Here is a 27,565-nt window from a genome sequence, read left to right as displayed (position 1 = left end):
GGGTTTTCGAGGAGTGCTTTCATGATTGACATCTGTGAGGGAGTAAAGGAAGTAGAATTTTGCAGACGGAGGAATTAAAACTAGGATTCAACCACAGCCAAAGCCTCCACTAATCCCATGAGGAGCTTTGGATCTGAGCTGACTCTTGCGATAGTCCTGCCTCGAGGCACCAGGGCCTTTCTGCTGTCGTGGGCAGTCACGGATGCGGGCAGCGTTTGGGGAGAGGGCAAAGACTCGGGGTGAGATAGTACTCTTTGGCAAAGGGAATTCCCAAAGAGGGGTGAGGCTGAGAGTCATCAGCCACCAATAACTGCCGCAGATGGGAGGACAGCTGCCTCATTCCTAACGAGAAGATCTGGACAGCACAAAATAGTATTCATTCTGTTCTGCACTGGCACTGCGTGGACCCACCTGGGAATCGTTCCTCCAGGAGCGCTTGGTCTCATTTCCGGGGGGAGAGCTGTAACAGGGTTAGTGGTGTGACTTTTAGTCCCCACTGTGGCAGCTGGTCTTGAGGTCACAGTGATACTCCCCACGTCCATCCTCTACTACCCACTGTAGATTTTCTTTGTCTGGGGACCCCCTATGCTAGTCTGGCTGGTTTACCTGGAGAGTGACCTAGACTCTCCTCTCTGTAAAAAATGAATGAAAAACGGCCAATCTTGGTGGTTCCTTGTAGATGAAATGGGGTGGAGGTAGCAGAGATGAAAGGAAGTAAACCGTTGCACATGTGTATTAATGGCAAAACTGTTGGAAATTGCGGATGGATTAGAAGTAACAGATGAGAGGAATAGGTCAAGATAAATCCTGGGTTCCAGTTCAAGATGTTGACACAGGAGGATCCTGAACTCACCTCCTCCCCACAGACACACTGAATCTGTAGCTACCTGTGGAACAATTTCCTCTGAAAGAAACCCCAAAATTAGCTGAGCCGACTGCTTCATATCAGGCAAATGAGGAAAATCCACATTGAAACGGGTAGAAGGGGTGGAGACACAATTTTGCCATGACCCACATTGGGAGGGGACTCAACTCCAAGCTTCTCCCTGAGGAGCAGAGGGTTTGAACACCACACCTGGCACCCCAACTTTGAAGACCCGCTCCTGAGAGATGAGCCCCCAGACCATCTAGCTTTGAAAGGCTGGTGTCCGCAAGACACACAAGACTATAGTGGACTGAGAAACAGTTGTCAGAGGGCTTATGGGGATTCACCATGGCTACAGCCAGGGCCCAGCATGTGGTAATGGATGTTAAACTAGACCTATTGTGGCGATCATTTCATAATATATACATACATCGAAATAATACCTTGTACACCTGAAGCTAATATAGTACTATATGTCGATTATATCTCAATTTTTTAAAAGGTGGCTAATCTTTATTATAGTTGATTTACAATCTTGTGTTAATTTTTGCTGTACAGCAAAGTGATTCAGTTAAACATATATGTATACATTTGTTTTATATTCTTTTCCATCATGGTTTATCACAGGATATTGAGTATAGTTCCCTGTGCTATATAGTACGACCTTGTTGTTTATCCATTCTATATATAATAGTTTGCATCTGTTAATCCCAAACTCCCAGTCTATCCCTCTCCCACTCCACCCCTCATCCCTTGGCAACCACAAGTCTGTTTTCTATATCTGTGAGTCTGTTTGTTTTGTAGATAGGTTCATTTGCGCTATATTTTAGTTTTCACATATAAGTGATATATGGTATTTGTCTTTCTCATTCTGACTTACTTAGTATGACAGTCTCTAAGTCCATCCATGTTGCTGCAAATGGCATTATTTCATTCTTTTTTTTTTTAGATTTTCATTGGCGTCTAGTTGATTTACAATGTTGTGTTAGTTTCAGGTGTACAGCAAAGTGAATCAGTTATACATATATCCACTTTTTCTTTTTAGATTCTTTTCCAATATAGGCCATTATAGAATATTGAGTAGAGCTCCCTGTGCTATACAGCAGGTTCTTATTAGTTATCTATTTTATATGTAGTAGTGTGTATATGTCAGTCCCAGTCTCCCAGTTTATCACTCCCTCCCCTTATCCCCGGGTAACTATAAGTTTGTTTTCTACATCCGTGTCTCTACTTCTGTTTTGTAAATAAGTTCATTTGTACCTTTTTTTTTAGATTTCACGTAGAAGTGATATCATATATTTGTCTTTCTGTGTCTGACTGACTTAACTTCACTCAGTATGATAATCTCTAGGTCCATCCATGTTGCTGCAAATGGCATTATTTTGTTCTTTTTTATGGCTGAGTAGTATTCCGTTGTATATATGTACCACATCTTCTTTATCCATTCATCTGTCAATGGACATTTAGGTTGTTTCCATGTCTTGGCTATTGTGAATAGTGGTGCTATGAACATAGGGGTGCATGTATCTTTTTGAATTACAGTTTTGTCCAGATATGTGCCCAGGAGTGGGATTGCTGGATCATTTGGTAGTTCTATTTTTAGTTTCTCAAGGACCCTCCATACTGTTTTCCATAGTGGCTGCACCAGCTTACGTTCCCACCAACAGTGTGGGAAGGTTCCCTTTTCTCCACACCCTCTCCAGCATTTGTTATTTGTAGACTTCCTGATGATGGCCATTCTGACTGCTGTGAGGTGGTACCTCACTGTAGTTTTGATTTGCATTTCTCTAATAATTAGTGATTGAGCATCTTTTCATGTGCCTGTTTATAGCCAGTCTTCAAAGTCATGGTTGCCTAGGATACTCAGTATTCATTTGAGATGAGCCAAGAGTTAATTGATTTGCTTTGGGAAAATAAATTAGATTATTTTAGGAGACACATTTGTAGAACTTCTTCTAAGATATGAATAATTCTTCTATAAAAGGATATTAACCTGGGGTTTTTAGAATCTTAGAACCCTCTATATTGACACTATGTGTCAGGCAGTAGCAACACAGCAGTGAACAGACAGACAAAGTTCCTGGATTCATCGGAGCTTATGTGCCTCATGCGGGGATAAGTGAAAAGTCATATCCAAAACGTCATAAATATACAGCATGTCTGGTGATGATAAGTGCTATGAAAAAAATTCTGGGTAAAGAAGTAGAGAGTGCAGCTGTGGAGGGGTGTTGATAGGGTAGCCAGAGACATGTGAGCAGCAACTTGGAAGGGAGAGCCATGGAGAAGCAGCGTTTCTGGCAGAGGGAATGGCAGGTACAGAGGGTCTTGGGTGGAAGCCTGCTTTGAACACTCAAGGAGCAGCACAGAGGCTATTGTGGCTGGAGTAGGGGCAGCCAGAAAGAATGGTGAGGGATGAGGCCAGGCATGGACCAGGAGACTTGCTCATTGTAGAGACTGTGGTTTTTAGTCTGAGCTGCATAGCTGGCAGGGGGCTTTGAAAAGAGAAGTCACATGGTCTTATTATATGTTAGAAGGCTCATCTGACTGCCGGGTGGAGGCCAGACTTGAGGGACTGGGATGGGAGCAGGGAGACGATATAGGTCATTGTACGAATGTTGACAGGATGATGGTGGCTATACTTGTGTCGTTAGCAGTGGAGGTGGTGAGCAAACGTCAGTTTCTGTGTATGTGGATATATGTCACACACACACACATATATGTCAAAGGTAAAATCTATTGCAGAGGTGGGTAAGATTTTTGTCTGGGTTATCAAAGAGTTTAGTGGGGAAAGCAGATCTATAACAGATAATTTCAGCACACAGTGGTAAGGTGTAGAGGAGAATGGGGGTTACAGAACCCTTCCTGGGGAAATTCGGGGTAGGAAATGACAAAAAGTAAACCATAAAAGTAGGACCATAGAGGGTCTGTTGGACCACATTAAGAACTTGAGCTTTATCCCAGAGTTGATGGGAACAGTTAAACAGTATTACCTAAGGAGGCAACACGTTCTAATTTATGACTTAAATTCTCCAGGTAACTCAGGTGTGAGAAACAGGGCTCTTGAGAAGTTTAGACTGAAAGCAAGGAAACCGGTTAAGATTCACAGTTGTCCAGGGTAGAGGCAATGAGCTAATGTTTATTATGTACTTGCTATAAATCAAACACTCTTCTAAGAACTTTGTTACTAACTTAATCCTCAAAACAACGCTATCGGGTAGGCACCATAAATATCCACATTTTACAGATGCAAAACTTCAAGCACGAAGAGGCTAAGGAAACTTGCCCAAGTTCATGGGCCACACAGCTCTAAGCAGGAGGACTTGAACACAGGCAGTCTGGCTGGAGAATTCAGGCTCTTGCTCACTGTGCTACACTGCATCTCCTGAAGATAAGCGCCAGAGATTAGGGGGAAATAAAAGGGCAAATCTCTTTTATTTTGTCCCAAACTGAATTGTTAATTAGCCCTAATTTTGCATTAGTGTTATAGCAGTATCCATAAGAAACTCACTCTCCTAGCCTCTCCTTTTCTCCTTACTTAGAGCTTGGATTCTCTTTTGGCACCCATGTCTCTTTCTTTGCAATTTCATGCTGCCTTTCTGCACCAATGCAACCTACAGGGTGTGTCTTTGAGTAAAACACATTGTGACATTATCGTCATCAGGTAACCCAAGTCTACGCTTTTGTCTCACCTTAGAATTTCTTACTAGGGGAATACATCAGCCTTGGGGTTCATTTGGTGTGCTTTTCCCCACAGCTTTTGTTTGAGAAGAGCTCGAATTAAATTAAGTCACCTCCATGAGAACATCAGTACTATATGAGATTGTTGTGAAATACGCTGGTACATAGGGAGAAAAGTGTATCTTTGAATAATCACTCAGAATACAAACACAGACTGTAAATAGTCATTATCTAAATGTTACTTTTCCTAACTGTCAAAATGTGCAGAATTCGAGTAGTACAGGGAGATTGTAGAGAACAGTGTCTAGAGAATGCCTGACTTAGTTTGCCAGAGAAGTGTCACCTCTGCTGCCTGGCCTCTGGTAGATTACCCCTGGGAGACTCTTTATTTCCTTCTCTGTTTAGATTCAGGAGGGTATTGAGCATCAGCATCTTTTTCCATGTGGTTGTTAATGATATTATTACAGCTTCATAAAGGGCAGTACTTAACTGTGCATTAGGCCAAATGTTATCCAAAAGAGCAAATAAGAGACTTCCAGCCCTGACAGACATTCAAGCCTGAAGTGTGATGCAGGGACACAAAAATAGCAAGAAACAGGGCTTCCCTGGTGGCGCAGTGGTTGAGAGTCCGCCTGCCGATGCAGGGGACACGGGTTCGTGCCCCGGTCCGGGAGGGTCCCACATGCCGCGGAGCGGCTGGGCCCGTGAGCCATGGCCGCTGAGCCTGCGCGTCCGGAGCCTGTGCTCCGCAAAGGGAGAGCCCACAACAGTGAGAGGCCCGCGTACCGGAAAAAAAAAAAAAAAGCAAGAAACAGATGGCTCACACAAAGGTATCATGTACTCCCAGTGGTAGGGCAAGAGGGCCACAATCCCTGGGGCCTTAGTGAGTATCACCTGTGTCCTGTGTGGTCAAGAGACAGAGAAAGCACCGAGACCAAAGACAGTGGGCTGTGGAGCACGGAAGGGACAAGTTCAAGGAATAACACAGAGCCTGCATCAGAAACTAGGGGAATGAGTTTTTTTAACATCTTTATTGGAGTATAATTGCTTTACAATGGTGTGTTAGTTTCTGCTTTACAACAAAGTGAATCAGTTATACATATACATATGTTCCCATATCTCTTCCCTCTTGCGTCTCCCTCCCTCCCACCCTCCCTATCCCACCCCTCTAGGTGGTCACAAACCACCTAGCTGATCTCCCTGTGCCATGCGGCTGCTTCCCACTAGCTATCCACCCTACGTTTGGTAGTGTATATATGTCCATGCCACTCTCTCACTTTGTCACAGCTTACCCTTCCCCCTCCCCATATCCTCAAGTCCATGCTCTAGTAGGTCTGTATCTTTATTCCCATCCTACCCCTAGGCTCTTCATGACATTTTTTTTCCCCTTAGATTCCACATATATGTGTTAGCATACGGTATTTGATTTTCTCCTTCTGACTTACTTCACTGTGTATGACAGACTCCAGGTCCATCCACCTCACTACAAATAACTCAATTTCATTTCCTTTTATGGCTGAGTAATATTCCATTGTATATATGTGCCACATCTTCTTTATCCATCCGATGATGGACACTCAAGTTGCTTCCATGTCCTGGCTATTGTAAACAGAGCTGCAATGAACATTTTGGTACATGACTCTTTTTGAATTATGGTTTTCTCAGGGTATATGCTGAGTAGTGGGATTGCTGGGTCGTATGGTAGTTCTATTTGTAGTTTTTTAAGGAACCTCCATACTGTTCTCCATAGTGGCTGTACCAATTCACATTCCCACCAACAGTACAAGAGTGTCCCCTTTTCTCCACATCCTCTCCAGCATTTATTGTTTATAGATTTTTTGATGATGACCATTCTGACCAGTGTGAGATGATATCTCATTGTAGTTTTGATTTGCATTTCTCTAATGATTAATGATGTTGAGCATTCTTTCATGTGTTTGTTGGCAGTCTGTATATCTTCTTTGGAGAGATGTCTATTTAGGTCTTCTGCCCATTTTTGGATTGGGTTGTTTGTTCTTTTGTTATTGAGCTGCTTGTAAATTTTGGAGATTAATCCTTTGTCAGTTGCGTCATTTGCAAATATTTTCTCCCATTCTGAGGGTTGTCTTTTGGTCTTGTTTATGGTTTCCTTTGCTGTGCAAAAGCTTTTAAGTTTCATTAGGTCCCATTTGTTTATTTTTGTTTTTATTTCCATTTCTTTAGGAGGTGGGTCAAAAAGGATCTTGCTGTGATTTATGTCATAGAGTGTTCTGCCTATGTTTTCCTCTAAGAGTTTGATAGTGTCTGGCCTTACATTTAGGTCTTTAATCCATTTTGAGTTTATTTTTGTGTATGGTGTTAGGGAGTGTTCTAATTTCATTCTTCTACATGGAGCAGTCCAGTTTTCCCAGCACCACTTATTGAAGAGGCTGTCTTTTCTCCACTGTATATTCTTGCCTCCTTTATCAAAGATAAGGTGACCATATGTGCGTAGGTTTATCTCTGGCCTTTCTATCCTGTTCCATTGATCTTTCTGGTTTTGTGCCAGTACCATACTGTCTTGACTATTGTAGCTTTGTAGTATAGTCTGAAGTCAGGGAGCCTGATTCCTCCAGCTCCATTTTTCGTTCACAAGATTGCTTTGGCTATTCGGGGTCTTTTGTGTTTCCATACAAATTGTGAAACTTTTTGTTCTAGGTGTAAAAAATGCCAGTGGTAGTTTGATAGGGACTGCCTTGAATCTGTAGATTGCTTTGGGTAGTAGAATCATTTTCACAATGTTGGTTCTTCCAATCCAAGAACGTGGTATATCTATCTCTCCATCTGTTGGTATCATCTTTAATTTCTTTCATCAGTGTCTTATAATTTTCTGCATAGAGGTCTTCTGTTTCCTTAGGTAGGTTTATTCCTAGATATTTTATTCTTTTTGTTGCAGTGGTAAATGAGAGTGTTTTCTTAATTTCACTTTCAGATTTTTCATCATTAGTGTATAAGAATGCCAGAGATTTCTGTGCATTAATTTTTGTATCCTGCTACTTTACCAAATTCATTGATTAGCTCTAGTAGTTTTCTGGTAGCATCTTTAGGATTCTCTATGTATAGTATCATGTCATCTGCAAACAGTGACAGCCTTCTTTTCCAATTTGGATTCCCTTTATTTCTTTTTCTTCTCTGATTGCTGTGGCTAGAACTTCCAAAACTATGTTGAATAAAGGGGAATGAGTTTTGTTTGGGTAAGCCAGGAGGGATCAGAAATGACTTGATGGCCACTGAGTAAGCAGGGTTCAGAAGCCCCATAATTTATTTTTGGAAACTAGGGTATCTTAAAACATTAAGCATATACTTGAGGAGCTCTAAAGTAACAGCCAGCCCTACCCAGCCCTTCCTTCTCAGCTCACGTTCTGGTTAAGGAGCGTTTTTATTTTAGAAATCCGGGTGCAGTCAGGAGAAGGGAGGAAACAGTGACACCCATCTTTTTTAATGAGCATTGCTACTAGAAGTTAGCATCACCCTGAATTTTATGTGACATCAGTTAAATGAAGGTATTTTGTAGCACTTTATAACAAATTAGAATCAACGAAATTGAAAATAAGCGTAGCACCTGGGATGAGTAATCAGGTAAGTGGCCAGTTTTGCTATTTTTGCTTTGAGCTGAAGACAGAATTTGAATTTCTAATGTCCCCCGAGGTGTAGGGTTCACAGTTGGGGACATGGTTTCTGGGATGACTGTTTAAGATGCCAGCAGGTCATTGTTGCCCTCCAGGCTACAACTTGCTTGTAGCCATGCTCCTTGGAAATTGGCCCTACCACAGATGTGTGTCCACCAGCGAGAGGGTTGTGAATTAGTGTAGGACGCAGCTCTGCTTTGGTTGGAACATTAGAGAGCAGACTGGAAATAGATGACCAGAACAAGGCAGTAAGTCATCCACATTTACGGGGAGACTCTAATGAAAGAACTGAAATTCATGTGAAGACTTTACGGCCACTTGTGAAATCAGCCCAAATCCAAGGAACTATTAGAACACTTTTATGCTTTAAGAAAAGGGTGACTCTGCTCAGTTGCTGCAATTTTCATATAGTCAGAATGCCCTGACACCATCAGTACTGGCTTTAGTGGGCAGGATTTTACAGCAGAGCTTTGCACTCCATGAGCCAATGTTTCTTGTGTAGACTACTAGATGATTTTAGTATCTGAGATAAGTTCAGGAAACTGTGGAGGAGGCCAAAAGAAGATTGAGGTTGGTGGCCCAGGGGTCTGCACATGATGTGTGTAAGTTTGCTGCGTGGGCAAAAACGAGGGAGAGAAAAAGATGAGTGGGGGAGACGGGTGTTAACAAAAATGAAACTTTGTCTGTTACTAAGATTGGAAGTATTAAGACGGCAACAGATGAAGATAAAATGGTGCTTGTAATTGTGGTTTATGAAGAGAAACAGGCCAGGGCTTCCCCTGGTGGCACAGTGGCTAAGAGTCTGCCTGCCAATGCAGGGGACACGGGTTTGAGCCCTGGTCTGGGAAGATCCCACATTGTTGCAGAGCAATTAAGCCTGTGTGCCACAGCTCCTGAGCCCGTGTGCCACAACTACTGAAGCCCGCACGCCTAGAGCCCGTGCTCTGCAACAAGAGAAGACACCGCGATGAGAAGCCCGTATGCTGCAGTGAAGAGTAGCCCCCGCTCGCTGCAACTAGAGAAAAGCCCATGCAGCAACAGACCCAACGCAGCCAAAGATAAAATAAATAAATTTTTAAAATTTAAAAAAAGAGAAACAGGCCATATTGAATATATAATTTTTCCCCCTCCACAGCAGATGGATTAAATGAAACTAACCTGCCGAGAAATTCTTGTGTCTAGGTTTTCAGTCAACCTTAGAGAAAAATAAAATTTGCACAGATTTCTTTCTACTTCCAAACTTTCTACTTGAAACACTTTTCTCAAAATATTTATATGTTTACTATTTTCTCCTAAATTGTTTTTCTTTTTCCTTAAAATATTCAGATAACTTTTCAGATGCCTAATTACTGAAGCAGCAGGGGGTTTTCCTCATGCAAAATAAAAATGATGAAGAGGACCTCTCTCCTAATTTCTTCAATAGTAACTTCTCTTTCTTTGACCAATAGTACTTACCTGACATTCAGGTTTGGTCGTGGAAAGAGGAAGGTGTTAAATTTCCATCGGCATCACCTGTTGAGGATTCTGTTCATAAACAGTACCCAAAGCAAGAAAGGCTGACTTCTCAATGAGAGCATCAAATACGTCATGGCACCACAGAGAGCAGGATGGGGTCTCTGATGAATCTGGCCAATACTAAAAACGTATCTGCGCTGTTGAGCTCCAATCGGACAGCCTCTAAGTGCTTGACCCTGTTCAGCCAATTCCTGTGTTGCTCAAGGTGGTACTTCACTGCTTTGACAGATCATCGTGCCCTGAAAGCACTAAAACACATGCCTGAGTCGTAGAGGTTACCTACTGTATTTTGTTGCTTTGATAAAAATGGGTGCAGAGAATTGAGTGAATTTATAGGGACAGGAGTTTGAAATGCTGACCTATTATTTCCAGAGAAATGGGTCGTTGCAATACCCCTCCTCTGTTTTGTACTGCCCTCTCCTGGCTAATAGATCTCTTAATAATGAGTGTTGAGAAAAACCAGGTGGAGGAAACAGTGGGGGGCTATCATTTCTACTTTCCACTAGAAAGTAATTTCTCATTTTATTGTAGAAAACGTGGGGTCAGTGTATAGTGATTAATTCAGATGTGCTGAAGATGTAGGTTGTGGTAGAAAACGTCTTTACAAGAGTAGTTTGGTCATTTGTATGGACTTTGTAATGTCTGTGAAAGAGATGATTTTGCAGGTTATTGCATCATTAGTCAGATTTTCTGAATCAATGATGTGAAAATCCAGTTATTGGAAATAATTTGGACACTTTTTCTCCATGTTTGTATTTTACAGTGGCTGCTAATTTACAGAAGATTGTAGATGATCCCAAAGCTTTAAAAACACTGACATTTAAGTTGGTAAGTGGAAAGTTATGGAACGAAGGTAAATATTTCGCTATGCTGTGCCAACAAGGAATAATAATATCATTATTAAGCTGTTCCGTAATTCTGCTGTTGGTTTTGGGGGTGGGCATCCGTTTTTGCATTCGTCATTTACCTGGTCAACATTTGGGAAGATTTTCTGGGGTTTTTTGTTTTGTTTTGTTTTTTAATTGGAATATAGTTGATCTACAGTGCTGTGTTAGTTTCAGGTATACAGCAAAGTGAATCAGTTATACATATACATATATCTACTTTTTTTAAAAATTCTTTCCCCATATAGGTCATTACAGATTATTGAGTAGAGTTCCCTGTGCTACAGAGTAGGTCCTTATCAGTTATCTATTTTATATATAGTAGTGTGTATATGTCAATCCCAATCTCGCAATTTATCCCTCCCCTCCCTTTCCCCCCTGGTAACCATAAGTTTGTTTTCTACATCTGTGACTCTGTTTTGTAAATAAGTTCATTTGTACCCTTTTTTTATTTTTGGATTCCACATGTATCATATGATATTTGTCTTTCTCTGTCTGACTTAACATCACTCAGTATGACAATCTCTATGTCCATCCATGTTGCTGCAAATGGCATTATTTTGTTCTTTTTTATGGCTTGGGAACAGTTTCTGATCATGACTGGAAAGTTCCTCTTCCATGAGCATAGCTTGTTCTTTTACCATCACATCTTTAATAAGAGTAGCCATTTGAGAAGTCTTGAAGTCTGTACCCTTTTGCTTCCAGTTTGTATGGCAACTTGACCATAAAGACAAAACTAAACTGAGTTTGAAGCAGCACTCTTAATAAAGCTTTCCTGAAGCAAAAGCCAAGTGGTTCTAACGTTTAAAAATTGAGGCCGATTGTTGTAGAAATGGTTTAAGTAATTGGAAGCGACTGTAGAACAGCCCTCTGAAGGCTAGTGAGCAATGACATAACATTTTAACTCCACATTTCAAATCACAGTAACAGATTCTTGGGGAGAGGAGATATTCCAGCAGTTTTTCTGCACTAGCAGATTTTAAATTTAAGAACTAGAGTGGCCACAGAGATACAGATACTGACCATTCTGAGGTCCTTGTGAAACTAAGAGATTGTGATCATGGCCAGAAATGGAGAGAAGTCCAAGTAGTCAAAAGTGACGATTTTCCTGAAGGATTTTGCAAGCAGGATGTTAAATGACTCATTTTTTAAATTATAAATTATTCTTATCAAGGGCCAGTCTTGAATGCTGCAAGCAATTTAAGATCTAGATGACCAACACTTTGTTTTGCACAACGTACGTTGATGGTCTGTCTTTTTTTATTTCTCGTGAAAATTTAATGGAAAATGTGTATGGCCAGAAAATGCTAAATGATCCATTACAGTAAATGTTAACCTGGTGCTAATTAACTTTCCGGGTCTTGCTCCTCATCTAAATTCAGAGGGCCAGGCTGAGTGATAAAAGAAAAACACAAAGATTTTCACAGAAAGAATTTAGCTGAAGAAATTCATTTTGTTTTGATAACAAAAGAACATTTTAGTCAGACAAAGAGTGAGAAATTAACAAATTGAAAAATTCATCTTCTAGCTTGGGGCTCCTCTGTCACCTCTGTTATGTTTCTAATTCACCTGCATCTTCATAAACATGTTTCACTTATATGAGGATATATGGATGAGAAAGATGACACCCTGTGTCTGCATTTCAAGCCAGTAGTAATGTTTCATTTTTTTTTCTACTGCAAAAAAAAGAAGTTACAACATAGCACCTCCTGAACATTTTCCCAATTTTGAACATGTAAACCTAGAGATAAGAAATTAAAACTTTTACGCTGGCTTATTCCCATTGTCTCTAAACTCGCCTACCTATAAAATAGGAGTAGCAACCCCAAGCCTTTCATAGTACTGAAGGTTTTGTAGAAACACCCACTATACTGTCCCTAGATAAACTATACTGTCCCTGTGCAACTGGTTCCCTGGAGTCGCTCTCTTGAGTCTGTTCTTCTTCTCATCCCCATTCTCAGCCCCCTAGCGGGATCCTCTTCTGAAACTGAGCTTCCTGCCTACAACTTGCCAGCCTCCAGCTCTGTTTACTACACTGGGGCTCTAGCCCGCGTAATTCTTCCTTAATTCCAAAATGCCCCAAATACTTGACTGGCTCTCCACTGTCCTCTTCTGAAACTCAAACCCTGATCATGGCTAAAGGAAGTCCTCCCCGATCAGACTTTCTTTTAGGTCCTGCTCCACCTTTCTTTATCCCCGCATTCAGTTCTTCCCCTAGTCCTCTCTCCTCCTATTTTCATCAGCTGACCCTTTGTATGTACTCCTCCCTAAAATACCCTTCTCTCCCAACTTCTCCAGGCCTGCTCTCTGTGTCACCAACACCTGGACACGTTCCAGTTTTTTCTGCCTTAATTTCACTTCTCCAACAAGCTTTTTTCTGGCATCCGATCTTGGCCTCGGTGCTCCTCCAGTATTCTCTCCCCGAAAGGTTATATTATATTGAAATTGTGTAGAATCTTATTTGTGTCTCTGATAAGTTCAGAGGCTCCAGGCAGGCAGGGACTTCTGTTGGATTCCCTTCACGTAGTAGGGACTTGATCATAATTAATAAAATATATCAGAACACAAACCTCATTTAGGAAAATTTCTCTCAAAATGCCTTGGCCTTGCCTGCAGAAATAACAAGAATCATTGCTATTTCATGTGCATCCACCGTTTGCGGGGCATTGCATGAGGTGTTTTACCTACTTCAGCTCAGTTAATTTAGTGCTCACGAGCCTCCAAGATGGTGATGTCGTTGGGTCCGTTTTATGCCTTGGGAATCAGAGGCTCTGTGAGGTTAACTTGCCCAGGATCAAGCAGTGCAGAAGCTGGGAATTCAACCCTGATCTAGCATCACGGCCCAGTGCTCAACAACTATTCAGTCTTACAGGCGGGACCTTGCAGCCGTATGGTTTTACAGGTTTCTGTTTGTGGATTCACCTTTTGGATGACTGGACACACTTACCCTGGTTGAGACCAGATCTCCTTTGTACCTTAAGCGGAGTGAGTAATGTTGGCCTGTCTGGCACAGGAGACCTGCAGGAGAAGCCGTGCAAGTTTTTCTTTCCCCTTATAGCTTGAGAATGGATTGTAATATGTGGCATTCTCAGTAAATGGAAATTGATGGCTTTCCCCCCAGAGACAGTTAAAGGTGTTAAATAAAGCCAAGCTCAGGAGTGACCTTCTGTTTCTGTCCGTTAACTCTCCATCCATCCCTAGTTAAAACCTGAGAGGGTTTCTTCGTGGCTGTCCGTTGCCAGCCAGTTTGAGACCCATTTGACGGAGCTCATTTGAAGTGCTCCTCGGCTTAATCTTCTGTAGGACACTAATAACATCCTGGTAAAACCACAGAGATCCAATTTGGTTATTTTATTGAAGACTACAAGATCAAAGTGTTTCGGAAGCATTTTTCCTCCTAAGCGGCTACTGCTTATAGCCCTGTTCATGTCTCAGCTGTTTATCATTTTAATCTCAGCGCTTTCTTTGCTTTCTAAAGGAGAATGTAAGGGCCCTGAAAATTATCTAAAGAGTAGTAGCTAGTATTGGGGCTCTTCACCTGGCTGCACAGTGGTTTCACTCAAGGAATGGTGGAGACACTTTAAAAAATTACGAATGCCTGCGTCCCGTTCCACATAGCCTAATTTAATTGTTCTTCCTGGAGTCTGGGCTCTGGGAACTTGGAAGGCGCCCCTGATGATTCCAGTGTTCGGCCGGAGGCTGGGAAGCATTCTATTTGTAGATGACTCCTCCTCCAATCTCTTTCCTCTCCCAGCTCCGGCCACAATGTAGGCTTGAAAAGGCTTGAAAAGGCCTCAGGCTTGAAAAGGTGTCTCTTATCTTATATATCTGCTTATATAAGAAGGCCAGTGGCCTGAGGGGCAAGGATATTGGTTATTTAAAGAAGTACATGTACTTTTTTTTCTCCACCCAATGAGATCTTTAGCTTCCTTTGACAGGTAAGATAATAAGTGAAGTATGATTTCCGTTGTTGACGTGGCTGGGAGCCGGGAGATCAGTAAACCTTCTTACCACTTTCAACAAAGTGGTTCAGGCATAGGCGGCATTTCAGCTCAAGTACTATGTGCTTTGAGTTTGACATAGCAGTATGGTTTTATCGTTGTAAGCCTCAAGGCAAGTCTTCCTAAATTTTTTTAAGTCATGCTACCTTGCAGTTTTGTAAAGTAGGTAAGTCTTGGCTGCTTTCAGTGTGGGATTTTTAAAATCGTGTTAGTGAAAATGTAAAATGTTTCATTTGTCCTTGAAGAAACAACACAAATTGTAAGTACAGCTGACCCTTGAACAGCACAAATCCAGTTAGACACGAACTTTTTTCAGTAAACACCTACAACAGGACTAACAACCTGTGATTAGCTGAATTCGCAGATTCAGAGGAACCGTGTTTAAGGAGGGCCAAATATAAGTTACATTTGGATTTTCGACTGCTTGGAGGGTTGGAACCCCCAACCCCTGCATTGTTCAAGGGTCAGCTGTGCATGTAATTAACATCCAGTTGGTACACATTTACATGAGCCGTATAGATTTTAGTTTCTGAAGTTTAATCACATATATTGCAGATAACTATTCTTCAATTATAAAAACTGCTGATTTCCAATGTTGTGTTAATGTCTGCTGTACAGCAGAATGACTCAGTTATACGTATTTTTTTAATATTCTTTTCCATTATGGCTTATCATAGGATATTGAATATAGTTCCCTGTGCTATTAGAGTGGGACCTTGTTGTTTATCCACTCTCTATATAAAAGCTTACATCTGCTAACCCTAACCTCCCACTCCATCCCTCCCCCAACCCCTTCCCTGTTGGCAACCACCAGACAATTCTCTATGTCCGTGATTCAGTGTGTTTTGTAGGTAGGTTCATTTGTGTCATATTTTAGATTCCACATATAAGTCATATCATATGGTATTTGTCCTTCTTTTTCTGACTTCACTTAGTATTATGATCATCTCTAGTTGCATCCATGTTGCTGCAAATGGCATTATTTCGTTCTTTTTTATGGCTGAGTAGTATTCTGTTGTATATATGTACCACATCTTCTTTATCCATTCATCTGTCAATGAATATTTAGGTTGTTACCATGTCTTGGCTATTGTGAATAGTGGTGCTACGAACATAGGGGTGCATGTATCTTTTTGGATTAGAGTTTTGTCCAGATATGTGCCCAGGAGTGGGGTTGCTAGATCGTTTGGTAGCTCTATTTTTAGTTTTCTGAGGATCCCCATACTGTTGTCTCCATAGCGTCTATACCAACTTACATTCCCACCAGCAGTGCAAGAGGGTTGCCTTTTCTCCATACCCTCTCCAGCATTTGTTATTTGTTAGACTTTTTAATGATGGCCATTCTGACTGGTGTGAGGTGTTACCTCATTGATTTATAGTTTTGATTTGCATTTCTCTAATAATTACTGACGGTGAGCAGCAGATAGCAATTTTATAAGCATTGGTAATTAATGACTAAAGAGCCTTATTTCCCAAGGCTGCACAACTAAGGCAACATTCCCCAAAGTACAGGTAAAGCCAGAACTGAAATGATATAAAAACTAGCTGAGAGTATTAAACTTACTCCCCCTGCCGAAACTATCAGTTCAAGAAGGTCCGTGTAGCATAGCAGCTGTCTCCTGTTCAGTGTGAAACAATGGTTCTGCAAAGTGTGGTCCCCAGATGGACAGTGTCAGCTTCGCCTGGAAACTTGATAAAAAAGTGAATTCTGGGGCCCCATCCCAGGCCTAAGGAATCAGAATGTTGGGGGAGTGGGGGCACAGGAATCCATGTGTTAACATGCTCTCCACGTGATCTGATGCTGAAGTTTGGGAACCCCCGTTCTAAAGGAAAAGGGAGGTTCACATTTTGTGGTGCACTAGGGTAGAACAGAGGTTCTCAAACTGCTGAACCTCTGAATCACCTGAGGAGGTCAGAAACTCTCCAGGTGGTGAGGAATCCTTATGATCGATGCTGGACAGCCGCATCTTCAACTCCTCCGCAGGATGTGGGCCACACCTGCTGGTGTGTCAGGAGGGATGGAGAAGTGGGGGCTTTCAGGAATCAGTACAGACACTTGAGTGAGAGCAGTGGCTCAGTGGTGTTACACTGTCATGCTACAGTCCTGATAACGGATCCATTTTCCTTTGAAGCGGAGTTCTCAAAGTGAGGGTACTGAACTTCTGGGATTCCTTGAAACCATTTTAAGGGACCCTGAGTGTCAAAACTTTTCCTAACAATATTAAGGTGTTACTTGGCCTTTTCCATTGTGTTGACATTTGATGTAAAAGCCATTGTGGTTACAATATTAAGGTGTTACTTGGCCTTTTCCATTGTGTTGACATTTGGTGTAAAAGCCATTGTGGTTAAAGCTACTGATGTTGGCACACATCAAGGCAGGAACATCAAACCGTAGTAGTAGGCATCATCTTCAAAGCACTCATTCCATCACTCAGTAAGTAAATAAAATTTTAAGAAGTAAGTGGAACTGGCTCAAGTCCCCACTTGAGAACACGTCTTTTTAGTATTCTGTGTGATGAGGTGGGAAGCATTTCTTCAGTACTGAAGTATGATGGTTGTCTCCAGGAAAAGCACTGGTGAGTTGTTTGAGTCGTGAGCCGAACTAGCCATATTTTTTTTTTCATGGAATATCACTTTTACTTGGAAGAACAACTGACAAACATTGGCTATTCAGACTAGGGATTTGGCAGACTTGTTTTTCAAAATGAACCAAGTAAGCCTGACACTTTAAGGAAAACAGCTGACAATATTTGTTGTCGATAAGAAACTTCAGATTTCAAGCAAAAACAGGATTTTAGAAAACTTCTATCTGCCACGGTAAGCTTGACAGAAACACCCCCCGCCCGACCCCCAGTACTTAAAAGGCATTTCTGATGAGCTTGGTGATGGGTAATATTAATAAATATGATTTGTTGATATCGTTTAATGTCAACATTTGGAAGGTTTGCATAGCTCAGTGATGCTAAAACATCATACACAGGTAACAGATCCATTCAAAGGTAAAACAGACCACTGTTTACTATAATAGAGTTAGGAAACGTTGAATGTGATGGTTTCACATTCTACATTGCAACTAAGCAACTAAGCTTTAAGAAAATACCACTTGGCAGTCAGCCTTGCAGTGGTCCCCACGGCAGACAGTGCAGTTGAGAGGAAGATCGGGCCTTCTTCCCTGGGCCCTCCAGGTCCTCCTGCCTCGGGGCCAGCAGGGGAGCTGAGGGGCCCGGGGACAGGCTCAGGGCTGTGTCCCCCGGCGTCCTCTCAACGGCCACCCACTGGCTGGGCCCAGGCCTTGAAGCAGCAGCGAACCTCCCTACCCCATCCCACCTCCACGACGCAGTGACGGCGACTGTCTGCACGGCTCGCAGCCCATGGAGGCCTCAGCAACTGGAGTATATATGGACACTGCCATTAAGGGTAACCAAATAGTTGATGAGGAGAAGTTTCTTTTTGTAGAAGCATTCAGCTAGCAAATAAGGAAGGAATGATAGAATATCATCATTTTGCAGCCCCTGATGAATGAATGGATCTTGACAATGCTCACCATGGGCGTTATGAAAAGACGTGCTCCTGAATAAAAAGGAACCTGAATCTGAAAAAAAAAAAAGAAAGAAAAAATACCACTTGGCAAGTTTCGGCATAGTAACAAATGATATCCACAACTATCTGGAAAGGCTATTAAGATACTCTTCCCTTTTCCAACTACCTATTTGTGAAAGACTGGATTTTCCTTATGCACTTTAAGGAAAACAGAGCAATAGAGTGAATGCAGATGCAGGTGTAAGAAGCCAGCCATCTTCTATTAAGCAAAACATTAAAGATTTGCAAAAAGGGAAAAAGTAGTGCCACCCTTCTCAAATTTTTGTTTTAGGAAACTATGGTTATTTATTTTTCTATAATGTTTAATGAATCAGTAAATGAATACTTTAGAAATAACTATTTTCTAAGATGGTCAGTACCAGATAATCTACATAAACATGTTTTATGTTTTAAAATATATTTAGTACTTTAACATTACTAAAAATATTTTTTATTGAAATAGTTGATTTACAACTTTGTGTTAATTTCTGCTATACAGCAAAGTGATACATTCTTTTTTTTAATATTCTTTTTCCATTATGGTTTTATCATAGGACACTAAATATAATAGTTTCCTGTGCTATACGGTAGGACCTTGTTGTTTCTCCATTTATATCTATAATAACTTTAACCCCAGCCTCCCACTCCATCCTTCCCCCAACCCCCTCCCCCTTGGCAACCACAAGTCTGTTCTCCATGTCCATGGGTTTGTTTCTATTTCGCAGATAGGTTCATTTGTGTCATATTTTAGATTCCACGTAAATGATACCATATGGTATTTGTCTTTCTCCTTCTGATTTACTTAGTACGATAATCTCTAGGTCCGTCCATGTTGCTGCAAATGGCATTATGTCATTCTTTTTTATGGCTGAGTATTTCATTGTATATATGTACCACATCTTCTTTATCCATTCTGTTGATGGACATTTAGGTTGCTTCCATGTCTTGGCTGTTGTGAATAGTGCTATGAACATAGGGGTGCATGTATCTTTTTTGGATTAGTTTCGTCTGGATATATGCCCAGGAGTGAGACTGCTGGATCATATGGTAACTCTAGTTTTCTGAGGAACATCCATACTGGCTGCACCAACTTACATTCCCACCAACAGTGTAGGAGGGTTCCCTCTTCTCCACACCCTCTCCAGCATTTGTTATTTTTAGACTTTTTAACGATGGCCGTTCTGACCGGTGTGAGGTGGTGCCTCATTGTAGTTTTGATTTGCATCTCTCTAATAGCGATTGAGCATCTTTTTGTGTGCCTGTTGGCCATCTGTATGTCTTCTTTGGAGAAATGTCATTTTAGGTCTTCTGCCTATTTTTTGATTGGGTTGTTTGTTTCTGTGTTGTTGAGTTGTATGAGCTGTTTGTATAGTTTGGAAATTGAGCCCTTGTCGGTGGCATTGTTTGTTTGCAAATATTTTCTCCCATTCTGTAGACAGTCTTTTCGCTTTGTTTATGGTTTCCTTTGCTGTGCAAAAGCTTGTAAGTTTGGCTCTGTCCCATTTGTTTATAAAAATAATTTTTTTAACATCTCTAAGTCGGTACAATGAGACATAACTGTTTGGAGTTCTTGATAAAGTTTGAGAACTGCTGCGTTAAGGGTTTCTGGTCACTTTTCTCTAGATGCATGTTGCCCTCGTGAGCATTTTGCAAGCCGCAAAGAGGCAAGGACTTGGCCTTAAGAGGGAGCTAGCAAGATAGTTGGAGGAGGGAGGGCTGAGTGCCTTGAAGCAAAGCCAAACCCCCTGGCCTGTGCCTCTTTGCCAGAAAACAGAACATAGGACGGGACGTGGGCCCCCTATGCCCGTGTACCCACATAATCACTGGTTTGACTGACTACAATTCTCACTTCTATTACTCTTCACTGGAAGGATTTTAATGTTTTCATTTCTAGCCATTTTAACCTCCTGCTATTCACATTTACAAATTTCTGATGTAGCTTTCAAATGCACTGACGTGCTTCACACTTGCTAGTCTGACCTCTTTGTCAACGGCAGCAGCAATAGCTTGACCTCAGATGTTTGTCAATTGTCTACACAGATTGTCTCTGCCCGCATCAGTGGGCTGAGTAAATGACGTTGTTAGCAATAGCGACAAGGAGAGAAGGGAAGTTTAGGAGGATAGATCAAGAAACAGAGGTAGTAGAAGGAGAAACTTGGTGGGGTGGTATGGTAAGCATTACAGTATCAGTATGACTGCTTTGTTCACAGTGATAAGGAAAGAAGCACTTCTGACCTTTCTGACCCTGGCAGTGCAAACAATGGAAATGGTATTTTACTGAATATCTTACCTGTCACGTGAAACTAGAGACATCATTAGACGGACACAAAGTTTGTTAATATTCCTACTCTTTAGGCTATGGATAACTGCTCACACTGTTATTTTAAGGATAATTATTTTAAAATATTAAGTTATATGTTCTAATTAGCTGCTTATTTTAAAGGAAAATGCTGGCGTTGGCAAAGGACTGGTTTCTGTACGTTTTTTTGGAGCAATGCCAAGCAGCTTCACCGTGATGATTTTGGAAAGGGCTTCGTACTCTGGGAAACTAATTGTTTCAACAGTAATTTAGCAGGCAATAATTTAGGCCAAGAAAAGGTTTGTATGGCCCTTTGGTAATTAATTGCCCATTCCCAGGCATTCATACTTTCTTCACCCTACTCGTAGTACTTACATAATGTCCAGTTGTGATTTTTGTACTACAGAGTGAAGAGGCAACTTAGAATGGTGATCTGAGTACTCTGTGTGCGTGTGTAGGAGAGGGAGGTCAAAAAGAATAAGCTGAATTTTAGGGCCAGTGAAAGCTTTGATGGGCAATGGCTTATTTGCAGTTTCTTTGGATTTTGCAATGATGAAGTATTTGGCACTCTATAACTTGGTAATAAATAATATGTCCTAGATTATTATAAACTGTTTATGGAAAAACTTGTTATGGTACCTTTCCGTGTAAAATTTACACATATGTTGTCTGTCATGAGCTGTTCCACTACTTGGTGACCCCTTTTATTTTGGCCAGTTTGACAAAGGAAGTGATTTTGATAAAAACCTGTTAGATCTCTTCTGCTCACTTTCATAATATTCTTTTAAAAGTAAAGCATATTTAAAAGCATTTTACTTAGTTGTTGAGATTGTGTATGTACCTTCTGCACAGTCCTGTGGTTCATCGGTGGTTCCAGTGGTGGTGTTTTCACGGGTAACAAATCCCTTCTGTACTGGAGGTCCAGATTTCTCAGGGTAGTTAGCGCCCAGTAGTCACTGAAGTATGTCTCCTGGAAGAGACGGGACACCTGGCCCCATGAAGACGGTGCTTGGATCTGCCGTCACACGAACAAGTCTGTAAAAAACCAGTAGCCACCAACCAGCACTGAGCGTTTCTTTTTCCCTTTTCAGGCTTCTGGCTGTGATGGGTCGGAGATTCCCGACGAAGTGAAGCTGATTGGGTTTGCTCAGTTGAGTGTCAGCTGATGTCTGTCCCTTGATGTCGCCCTGATCTGCCATGCCTCCCCCCAACCTTTCCCTCCCCTGCCACTTCCTCCCACCCCCTAGCAAAATCAGAGGATTGTGAAGAGGCCGGCTTCAACATAACGGGATAAAAAAGAATTTTTTTAAACTTAACAACACTGAGTTCTGCTTTATTCTCTAGCAACCCACAGTATGAGAACAAGCAACCACCACAGCTGCACGACTGTTGCTCATTTTTCCAAAAGCTATTTAATAAATACCCTCAGCAGTCAATTCGGATCTCCCTTACGTGAAAAGAATCTGAAACACACTCAGGTGGTCCTATTTATTGGCAACGAAAGGAATTTTTTCTATCAGAAGCCTATCTCTTCTCTCACTGTTGTCCTTCCTTTCTGTTATAATACTTTATTGTACATCTGACAATACTGCCTCTTCTGTTGTATTTAGAAATTAATATAAGATTTATTAGCCGAACTTGAATTCTAGTTTTAAAACTGACTGTGAATTTTATTTTTCATATATTTATGCATTACACACCTTAGCTAGAAGAAAGAAAAAACCATTTTTGATTATATATGCTTCTTGCAGTTACTCTCTTGTTATTTAAACAAAAAGTTTCAGGTCTATCTTTGGAGTATTTATAACTTGTGAATTTTGAAATGACTGAATTAGGAACTAGGATGCTTACTCTTTTTGGTTTGCCTGAAAACCAGTCCACAAGCTGATTGTCTCTTGGGAGAGGGAGGTGCCTTGCAAAAACAAAAAAAACTTTCACATTAAGAATGTGCCTGAGGCTGCTTTACTCTGGAATAGTCTCAGCTCTAAAATTTCCTCTACGTAATGTGGCATATGTAAGTTTTGCTTCACTGGGACATTTAGGATGCTCTATAAAACGTTGCCATTCTATTAGATTGCTAATTATGTACCCACCTCTGATTTGACATCTCCTGAAGTGATAGGATCTGTCGTTCCAAAGGTGACAAACTTGAAAATATACCAGAATCCGTGTTTTACTTGAAATTCTGCAGAATACCCAGATGGAGTGAAAAATAATAGAAAGGGTTTTGTGCAATGACCAAAAGGTAAAACGCTGTTAAGTTTCAAGAATAAATACTTTCAACCCAAATAGCCCTCTGCTTGACTATACATTATGGAATAGTAAACCTTAGGATTTTCAAAATTGGAGTCTAAACTTTCAGGGAGGTGGCTCCCAGATGGTAGCATTTGCTCTTTCCTAGCTAACCCTAGATATGGCAGCTCTTTAATGTACTTTAAAAAGCAAATATATATTACTAAGGACAAAAAAGTTATTTATAATTGCCTTGTCATAATTGTTAAGGTGTTCTAGAGCCATTTGCATACAATTTAATGTAATTTCATTCCATTCTATTGTTTACACAACAATTACTCAAAGATGACTGCAAAGGTAAAAGGAAAATAAAAGTGTATTATTGCACAAAGAGGTAGTGTCACATTGTTTCATTCCTCCTCTAGGCAGTGTCTGCATTGCTGCAGTGATATTTAGTGCTTTCATAAAATGCCTAGTGAGAATTAACTGGTGAAAAGTGCCCCGGAGGAAGACTAAGGCATCCATCAGGCATCCGTCCAGTCAGAGAAAATCAGGTATGACAATTGCTTGATAAAAGAATGAAAGACAAACATTCACACTCCATGTAGACAGTCTGTCTTTAAATCAAAAACCACAGGGCTGCAGGGGACAAGTGAGAAGAATTCCTTCCATCTGCTAAAGCAGGAGTGGTTACAGGACTTGTCCAGGGCCTTTCAGAGCTTCCTGCAGAGCTGGCCTCCTAGGGCCCTGGCTTCCTGACATCCACTGCACAACTTGTGGCCAAAAACAGTATAAGAAAAGACCCTCATATTCTTCTCAGAATAGAACGTACATGAGGAACAGTAGAACTCTCTTTTGCAATATAGTAAAGAATAATGCTATATTTTCTTTACACCCATATTCCCATATCTTTCCTAATGGTATTTGAGGGAGCTTACATATATTTATATACCAAGATACAGACTTTCAAATACATAAAGAAATTAGGATGAAGGGTCAGTAAGATTTGGCTAACAAGATGAATGCAAGTATGAAGTTAGGACACAGAAGTTCATGATGAGGTCCTGCATCATTGCAAGAGCAGCACAGATTGGGATTAGAGCTTCCAACACAGCAACAGTGAAGAGGAGCACTTTTTTTTTTTTTTCCTCAAGGAGAAACACGATTTTTCCTAGTACTAAACCCTGAGATGAAATTCTTCTTGGAAGTTTGAGTTATGTATTCAGAAACTTAAAAACTCTCAAAGCACTGATACATATATCGCAAGTTTTGAACACTTACTTACTTACCCTTTCTAGTACTTTCTGCAGGGGCCCAGATGTGTAGGGTATATGATAGGAAATGCTGGTCAGCCAGGAGCTGAGAGTGTGATCCAAGCTGTTGCTCTCACTTGTGGTCTAGAAAGACATAACACATTTAAAACTGAGTGGAATGAGTGGGCTACGTTTCCTTTAGGCAATCCTCTGTGACTGTTTCTCCTAATCAGGCTTTTGATTAAACCTGACACATTGTGATGGTGCTCACTGGCAAAGACCTAAACTTCGCTAACACAGATATTTGGCATTATTTATTTGGACAGCTTCACATGCTTTGACAAACAGGAGGGTTTACACTTCTTCGTAAAATCAAGGCACTCACATCTCATACCTAAATACGTACAAAAACTGCCCCACATCCCATGTGTCTCTACTGTGGTCAACTTGCAAAGATCTAAAATAAAAGGAAGTTATCATTATCTCTCTTTTTTTTTTTTTGCAGTACACGGCCCTCTCACTGTTGTGGCCTCTCCCGTTGCGGAGCACAGGCTCCGGACGCGCAGGCTCAGCGGCCATGGCTCACGGGCCCAGCCGCTCCGCGGCATGTGGGATCTTCCCAGACCGGGGCACGAACCCGTGTCCCCTGCATCGGCAGGTGGACTCTCAACCACTGCGCCACCAGGGAAGCCCCAATATATTGTTCTTGTATGAACAAAATGGTTTTCTGTATATAAGACAGCTTTTAGAGACACCTACAAATCGTGTGTGATGAAAACTTAATTTCTTTTTCCAAATAATTATCTGTGTAAAGTTATAAATTTCCCTATGTGTTGTTACGTACATGCTGGTAAATATGGTATATCTTCATGCCTCTTCTTCATGTGGGAGTAGGGTGAAGTAGCAGTCTTTAGGGGAAGAGCCAAGAATTCTCTCAAAAAACAAATCTAGTCCCATACAGAATCCTAGCGTGGGAAATTTTTATATCAGGATTTTCACTCATCTCAACAGTGCACCTGTGGTCTATTTTGTGTTGAGCAATATACCTTCCTGGTGAACCCTCCAAGTTAAGTTGGTAAGCAGAATCTACAGTTAAGTAATTAAATTACAGAGATGGTGAACATGAGCTAATTAACACTGGAGGACTTCTGCCCAAAGTTAGGATGTGCATTTGATAGTAAATGATCTTAGGTCTTCTTTTGCCTTAGAGGTGTATTTGATAAGAGAAGCTGTCACTTAGTGAGGCCCATTAAGTTTGTGACAGTACAATCATATGATCAGTTTATTTATCCATTCATATAGCAGAGAGCATGCTTCTAGCTCATCCGAAAGTGGCTTTAGCCAGTTATGATACAATCAAAGGAGCTCAAATATAGCCCCATTTTTCTGCTGAACAGGTTTATTGTCTAATTTGTTAGGAAATCCTAGCCCACTTCGTACTCTCACCAGGACATTAAGGGGCAGGTTGGGTTTAAGTGTAAGTGGTGTGCCAGGGTGGGTGGTACTAGAAACTACCCTCAGGGCCAGAATGTCCCAACCTAGAACTATGTAATGCTTTCTAGGGTTCTAAGTTTCAGGAGGTCTATTACTAGGCCAAATAGGCATAAACAAATGGTTTTCAAATGACAATTTCCATTGTATATTGGCATGAACTAAAATTTCAAGTAATGAGCTTTGATTATACGAGAGTGTTTCCTTTAAGCTGATGCGATACTTCCTAGAATTAGCTGCTTAGGATGTACACTACGAAGAATGAGTAAAATGTTTAATGCATAGAAAGTGGAGACGGGGGCTTCCCTGGTGGCGCAGTGGTTGAGAGTCCGCCTGCCGATGCAGGGGACGCGGGTTCGTGCCCCGGTCCGGGAAGATCCCACATGCCGCGGAGCGGCTGGGCCCGTGAGCCACGGCCGCTGAGCCTGCGCGTCCGGAGCCTGTGCTCCGCAGCGGGAGAGGCCACAAGAGTGAGAGACCCGCTTACTGCAAAAAAAAAAAAAAAAGAGTGGAGACTGTAAAGGCATATTTTACAAATATTAAGTGACTGACTCCCTCAGGGACCCTAGACACAATATCAACACCCAAAAACACCACATGAAAGGAGCTGGCACTCCACTGGAATAGACACGCCATAAAAAACAGTCCAAAGTACCTGTTTCCAGAAGGTCCCAGTGGTTGCCTCAGTGCTATTTTGCCACAGAGAAAAAGCGTGGTCCAATAACAGGGATGTTTCTTTACCTGTCTTCTTATACCTTGCTCAGCAAACCTAGTCATGGCTGGTTTGGGGCCCTAAAAAAAAGAAAAATTTGCACTGTTAGCATACCAGCTACTGTGCATCTATGTCAAACCAATGGATGCTAAGAAAGGTACATAAAACTTCCCCACATGAATTGTAGCATACAAAATGAGCATCATTGGCTGAAGAGGTTTGTTGAACCTGTATAATGCAGCTTATAACTCAAAGGGCAAGGAATATTATTTAAAATTACCATCTTATGCTATTATTTGAATTTGCTACAGAATGAAGACAGGTATTATTGTTTAGGTAAAATGTTCAGTAAACTAATGAGTCTATAATCTGGAAGAAGTAGGATAGTGCCCTTTAAAAAATGGTATAGAGGGCTTCCTTGGTGGTGGAGTGGTTAAGAATCAGCCTGCCAATGCAGGGGACATGGGTTCAATCCCTGGTCCAGGAAGATCCCACATGCCACGGAGCAACTAAGCCCATGCACCACAACTACTGAGCCTGCGCTCTAGAGCCCGTGACCCCCAACCACTGAGCCTGCGTGCCACAACTGCTGAAGCCTGTGCGCCTAGAGCCTGTGCTCTGCAACGAGAAGCCACCGCAATGAGAAGCCTGTCACCGCAACTAGAGAAAGCCCGTAAGCAGCAGTGAAGACCCAACGCAGCCAAAAATAAAAAACTAAATTTTTTTTTAAATGGTATAAACAACACTCCAGTCCAACCTCCACCCAGATGGACAATTTGGTATTGAACGATTCTGGCAGCAGCGCTTAGATGTGTAAAGTAACATTACGTTCAAAATTAGCAGGTGCTCAGAGTGAGATTGAGTACATTCAGGTAGATTTTTCACATACAAAAGTAGTTTTCTTCTCTCTGCAAACTCTATGGGATTCTGAAGAAAGAAAGAAGTGAATTAAGAGGAGGAGATCAAGATGGCAGAGTAGGAGGATGCAGAGCTCACCTCCCCCCTCTGAACACATCAGAAATACCTCTACATGTGGAGCAATTCTCACTAGAAACAAACTGGAGACTGGCAGAATGACTTATACAACCAAGGCTGTGAGAAAGATCCACACAGAGTCAGGCAGGAAGAGGGGAGAAGCAATCAGGTCAGGACCTGTGCCCCTGGGAGGGGACACAAAAGAGGAGGGGGATTACACAGCTTCAGAGATCGTCCCTGGGGAGTGAGGGGTCTGAACCACATATCAGGCACCCCATCCCTGGGGTCCAACACTGGGAGGAAAGATCTCCTTAGCAGGTTTGAAGGCCAAGGAGACTGACAGCAGGGCTGCTAGAAACCTAGACTACTCTTATGAAATGTGCATGCATGCTTACTCCCTCAACAAGGCAGTGGAAGCAGATTGAAATGACCCA

The 27,565-nt window shown here is 41.5% G+C and overlaps 1 protein-coding gene across 2 annotated transcripts in view; it reads left to right on the top strand.

Annotated features, from left to right (window-relative positions):
• Positions 1–21,634, top strand: part of STK39 (serine/threonine kinase 39) — a 302,705-nt gene extending 281,071 nt beyond the window's left edge. For both annotated transcript variants that reach the window (XM_065880429.1, XM_065880428.1), the window contains 2 exons: positions 10,469–10,533; positions 21,560–21,634. In XM_065880429.1, the coding sequence (XP_065736501.1) occupies positions 10,469–10,533; positions 21,560–21,634 (140 nt within the window). The remainder of the gene's footprint in view (positions 1–10,468; positions 10,534–21,559) is intronic.
• The last annotated feature ends 5,931 nt before the right edge of the window (positions 21,635–27,565 follow it).

The sequence above is a fragment of the Phocoena phocoena genome, chromosome 7 (genome assembly GCF_963924675.1).
Source record: "Phocoena phocoena chromosome 7, mPhoPho1.1, whole genome shotgun sequence".
NCBI classification, from domain to species: Eukaryota; Metazoa; Chordata; class Mammalia; order Artiodactyla; family Phocoenidae; genus Phocoena; species Phocoena phocoena.
The sequence above is the reverse complement of the archived record's forward strand: the minus strand, read 5'-3'. Positions and strand labels throughout refer to the sequence as shown.